This window comes from Alnus glutinosa, chromosome 4, assembly GCF_958979055.1.
Source record: "Alnus glutinosa chromosome 4, dhAlnGlut1.1, whole genome shotgun sequence".
In the NCBI taxonomy this organism is placed as follows: Eukaryota; Viridiplantae; Streptophyta; class Magnoliopsida; order Fagales; family Betulaceae; genus Alnus; species Alnus glutinosa.
In genome coordinates this window covers 3685138-3691054 of record NC_084889.1, presented here as the reverse complement: position 1 = coordinate 3691054, position 5917 = coordinate 3685138, and the positions used below count along the sequence as shown (strand labels likewise).

Genomic DNA, 5917 nt, shown 5'->3' with positions numbered 1-5917 from the left:
AAGGGTCTCCACAAAAAAAAATGATACATGCACTCCAAATGTACAATTCCAAGGTACCTTAGAATGGAACCCACACATGTAGGTTCTCCAAATATACCTTAAAATTTTGCACTTATTGTAATTTTAGCATTCCTCCTCCACAAAATCCTTCACATCCCATGCCCAATAACTATATACGGGCAGGAAATTTTTTGTTGGATCCCCCGATGGGGATTCCGGTCTATAAAACACTTATCAAAAGAACAAAAAAGTTCAGCATCAAAACGGTCAAAAGCTTACCGATGGTTCCTCCAATGGGTCGCAAGCATTAAAAAAGGCCCATGTAATCAGGTCTTTATAGATGGCAAAAATATGCAAACATTTGGGCTTTGGGCAACTTGTCGCACAGACATGGAAAAAGAGGCCTAGTATATCTTTTGCACTGCAAGACGAAACGAGCGCTAAGTGACAGTCATAATCTCGGCGATGGAATAACAGAACCGGCTTATATATATATATATGCATTAAAATTATATATATACAATCATTATTATATACAAATTATAATAATCATTATAATTAATTGAAGTATTACAATCATTATTATAAAATTATATACAAATTAATTTGAAAACGCATAATAGATGAAATAATTAAAAAAAAGAAAAAGAAAAATTCATAAGTCAGATTTTTTAAGCTAGTTATTTTTTATTTTTTATTTTATTAATTATGAATTGCTAGTCAATTTGTAATTTGTGATATATCTTTTACGCAGGCGGCGCAAGTATGGACTGTTAGGGTTAAATCCAAACAAGCTAGGCATAGTTGTAGCCCATGAATTCTGAAGCTATAGCTTTTGGACGATTAGCAAAGGCTTTATTATTAGTGGTGAAGCACTCTTTAGCAATCTCCCAACTGCTCATTATCGGAACACGATGTACGCCCAGCCAGATGGTGAAGATTGATCGATCCATACTTATTGGCCATCTTACCCAATATTGTTATATGGGCTGGTTTTGTCCCTCCTAATTGGAGGAGGTGGCCAATCAAAGACCACGCGCCGCCAGCTTCTGGTGGAAGTGTTGTTTTACGATAGTGGCCATGAAAGTTGTAGCTAGAGGATGCGTGAGGGAAGAGCATTCTTCTGGATAAATATTTGCTATTTGCTAAGACCACGTGGATCTTTGTATGGGCCGGCCAACCAATAGAACTATAGAAGTCCTGATCATATTCTCCATTAATTAAGTTGACTAGCGATTTCGGGAAAATTGTATGCCGGCCATTATAAGACGTCAAGGACACTCAATCAGCTTTTGCAAAAAAAAAAAAAAATTTAGTATCCACAATAATCATTTATCTAAAACAGTCTCTTATATTACTTGTCTAAATTATTAGCAATATAATTAAGACAAATAATTATCGTGAATCTTAGCTTTGATCGAATGATAAGGGCTGAAATTTTCTTCGTAGATGCTTTTTTCTTCTACGCTTCTTCATAGACAGTTGCTTTCATATGTGCAATGATGTTGACTTGATACTTTTTGGTCTTTTCCATCGCTATCATGATGTAACGGGCAGTTGTTCGTTTAAACACTTTTTCTTTTTCTTTTAATTAATTAGTTTTGTATTTGCCATTGTTTTTTTTTTTTTTTTTTTTTTTTCACACTGATTTTTTTGTTTACTAGTTTTTAATATTTGATCAGCTAGTCATTTGTTTGTTATATTAAACTCCAGCTGGTTCCCAATTTTTATTTTTATTTTTTTCTGTTTTATATCTAATATATGTCTATTTTGTTTTCTTCTAATCCCATGCTAGTTATGCTTTATTTTTTTAAGAAGAAGGGCAACTCTTGTATTTTTCTGTCATTTTTGTTATTTATTTAATAAAAAAAATGGGCAGAGGTCCTAAATTTAAAATCCTCATAAATTTGGGTCTTGATTTACAAAATTAAAAAACTAAGGTCTTAATTATTAATGTCAAAATGTCTGAAACACAAGGGGTACTCCTTACAAATTAATACATGAGTTTTGGGTTGGATAATAACCATTAATAAGAGTGTAAGTATATATAAACATATACACACATATATATATATAATTTATTTTAGATACCTTCTTTGTGTCTTGGGTATTTGTGGTACAATATTCCAAAACTATGCTTTAGAAAAGTATCATACTGTTAGGTGACTGGGATTGAGCTAGAACTTGTAAGATGAAGACGAAAACGGGCAATGCTAGCTGAAGGAGTGATTTTCTTGAGCTTACCCATGATGGCAAATAAGATAATATATTTTGATAACAGTAGGATAGTTCGAGATACTTTGAACCTAGCTCCCATATAATTAAATAATTTAAATATCGATACTTTAAAAATATTATTCATTAATTCTTTTAAATAAGCGTTACAAGACATGCACCGTGATAAAAACAGAGTAGCTAGATGACTGACATCGGGTAACTACTGAGGACATATCCTCTTTTTCTAGAATTCTGCTGCATCAGGAGATGTCCTCTTATTCCATGAGTTCTTCGATCTACTGCACTTCTACGCCTCGTTGATCGCGTATGATTCTGGCCATGCACGTACGTGACAAAAAAGTACAACCCCAATTACCCAAAATGTAAAAAGAAAAACATAAGGGAAAAATCCCTGCACAGAATATCTAATCAAACCATGCATATAGTTGAGCAGGAAGGCGAGGAGTGAGATGGACTTCAAGTGGTGTAATTTTCAGGTTGGTAACTCCGACTTTCTCAGTCATGTCCACGGGCTTATCTAACGGTGTCGCAATTTCGAAAGCGTGCAACAAGGAGGCAAGTGTGAGTTGCATAACTTGCAACCCAAACGAGATTCCCGGGCACACTCTTCTACCGGCACCAAATGGTATCAATTCGAAATGCTGGCCCCTAACATCAACATCCTTATGGGTTGTAAGGAATCTTTCTGGCCGAAATTCATTTGGATCAGACCACACATGTGGGTCTCGTTGGATCTTTGAAAGATTAACAAGGAGTCGCGTGCCCGCTGGAATGTGGTAGCCAGCCAAAGTGCAATCTTCTGAGGACTCGTGCGGGATAGAGAGCGGTCCGGGAGGGTATAAACGCATTGTTTCTTTGAGGATTGCTTGGAGATAGACCAGGTTTTTCATGTCTGATTGCTTTACTTGTCTCTCCTTGCCAATCTGGACATCTAACTCTTGTTGTGCTTTCTTTAGGGCTTTCCGGTTGTTCAGAAGTAGAGAAAGAGCCCATGTCAATGTTATTGTTGTTGTGTCTGTGGCCCCTAAGATAAGGGACTGCAAAAGCACCAAATTTGAAGCATGCATTAGAAGGTTAGGATGAAAAAGCTTGAGGTCACTCATGTTCCAAAAGCACCCAAAATTAAAATACCCATTAAGTATTAATAAGATTAACAAAAAAATAAATAAATCCTAATGTTCTAAAATGTGGCCCCAAGTCAATTTAATTTGGGACAAGGAAATAAACAACAACGATGTAGCAGTAACGTGGCAATTTCCTTTTCGGCGGCTAGGAAGAAAAAAATAAATGGGGCTGGTTGCTAGTGTTTCAGAAGGCTTTTTTTTAAAAAAATAAAAAATAAAAAAAATTATGTGACATAAATATATATAAATAGTTCTAAGTAATTTGCGTGTTAAGTTTTTTGCTAAAAAAAAAAAAAAAAAAATTAAAATTAAAAAAGTATTAACAAATGAAACTATCATATTTTCGTAAAGTTTAGTCCAATAACTGATTTTAACTCGAAGATAAGCACGACACATAACCACAAGCTTTTTTTTGTTTTTTTGTTTTTTTGTTTTTTTGTTTTGTTTTTTTTTTTTTTTTTTTTTATGTAGACTTAATCGATCACTTCCACAACCTGACGAGTGACGACACTAGCTAGCTAGGAAATCCACTAAACCAAAATATTGGGATTACTACTACTTCAAGTAATATAAAATTATTTACAAACTGGTTTAACAATCGGCATAAAAAGATATTTAAAACAAAACATGTGAGCTAGTATTACATGAAAGAGATAAATGTAAATGAGCGGAAAGAGTACCATTACTCTTTGCTTAAACCAATTACACTTCCCTTACACTAGTGTTGAAAAGACAATTATTATTTTGATTGTTATTTTTCTCATCATGGTTCTTGATCAAAACGGTTACCAGACAACGTACCATAAACTCTTTGATTCCTATGCCTATTTGATAGTAGGTGATGAATGACAATCACTCCAGTTAACAAAATAATCATGTTCATAATATATAGTCAAGGTGAAGCAAAAGGCAGGCATCCTGGTATATATATATATATATACCAGGATGCCTGCTTTTTGCTTCACCTTGACTATATATTATGAACATGATTATATATATATATATATATACCAGGATGCCTGCCTTTTGCTTCACCTTGACTATATATTATAAACATGATTATTTTGTTAACTGGAGTGATGTTTATAATTATGAACATGATTATATGTATGTATGTATGTGAATTTAGTTATTGTGTACGTATATATACAAAAAGCTTACCAGACATGTAGCTTTAGTGATTGTACCAGCATCGTAATTGGAGATCTTTTCCTCGTCAGTAACATTAGACAACATCACATCCATAAAGTCTTGGTGTCCCTTTGCCTCACCGGAAACTTTCTTTTGCTTATGTTCTTCTAACCAACCCTCGAGCACATGATCCAATTCTTTTGCAGTTTGTTTCATGGCCTTCTCGTACCCTCCCAAGTCCAACCACCTTAGGTATGGAAGCGCATCTGATACCACAAACACACCAGTCAAGTCAAAGTAATCTCTTAATGACTTCCGGCAATGATCGTTAGCTTCATTCTCCTCCTTGGTTGCAGTCCCATCAAATCGCTTCCCTACAACCGTCCTCAATACAACATTTAGGGCTGTGGTCCCAAACCATCTCTTCATCTCTACCAACATGTTGCTGTTGTTGTTGACCCTGCACAGTTTGTATATCTCTTTCATAGATGAATTTACCTCAGACGTTAGGGTGTCTTTGAGCATCTCAAGACGGTGGTTCGAGAGGACCTCGTGGGTGGCTATTTTACGCAGTTGGCGCCAGTAAGGACCGTATGAGCTAAGCACAAACATGGCATAGTCGTAGCCCATGAGTTCTGTAGCTATAGCTTTTGGACGGTTGGCAAAGGCTTTGTCATTTGTGGTGAAGCACTCTTTAGCTATCTTCCAACTGCTCACTATCAGAGCACGATGTACGCCCATCCGGATAGTGAAGATTGATCCATACTTATCGGCCATGTTACCCAATGTTATATGGGTTGGTTTTGTCCCTCCCAATTGGTGGAGGTGGCCAATGATAGGCCAGGCGCCACCAGCTTCGGGTGGAAGTGTTGTTTTACGAGCAGTTATTTGGGCTCTTCTTAGTATCCATAATAGAAAGAAGAGGAAGAGAAAAAAGGCGAGGATAGTGGCCATGAAAGTTGTAGAGGATGCTTGAGGAAATAGCATACTTCTGTAAAGAGGTTTTGAGAGAAGAAGGGACAAGGTTGTGTAACTTCTGTTGCGCGCAGTCCCTCGTATATATACTAACTCGAGACTCGAGAGGAACGTGCGGTGTGCCTCTTCATTTCAAGATTTGCTAAGACCACGTGGTCTTGACTACAAGGCCAACCAATCGAGCCCCACCAATAATTTTTTTTTTTTTTTTTTTTTTTTTTTTTTTTTTTTTTTTTTTTTTTTTTTAATGGGATGTATCAGATTTTGAGACTAGCTGGTGGGATAGAAACGTACATCTTGTAATAAATCCAATTAGAAAAACGTTTCCCTAAGCGTTGAAACTTTCCATACCTCCAACGTTTCCCTGGGCCATCTCCAACATACTTATTACATTAATCAAGAGGATTAAATTTAACTATTTTATACATTTTTTTTTTCCTCCAACAGAT

General features: G+C 35.8%; 1 protein-coding gene across 2 annotated transcripts; it reads right to left on the bottom strand.

Moving 5' to 3' along the window:
• Positions 1-2344: 2344 nt before the first annotated feature.
• Positions 2345-5505, bottom strand: LOC133866866 (cytochrome P450 CYP82D47-like). 2 transcript variants are annotated; one of them, XM_062303522.1, is made up of 3 exons: positions 4524-5505; positions 2653-3275; positions 2345-2550 (listed from the first exon to the last, which is right to left on the bottom strand). In XM_062303522.1, coding segments are annotated over exons 1-3 (1581 nt in total). In that variant the 5' UTR covers positions 5481-5505; the 3' UTR covers positions 2345-2549. The 2 variants fall into 2 exon arrangements, with proteins under 2 accessions (XP_062159506.1, XP_062159505.1); XM_062303521.1 differs by having other exon boundaries at positions 2345-3275.
• Positions 5506-5917: the final 412 nt, after the last annotated feature.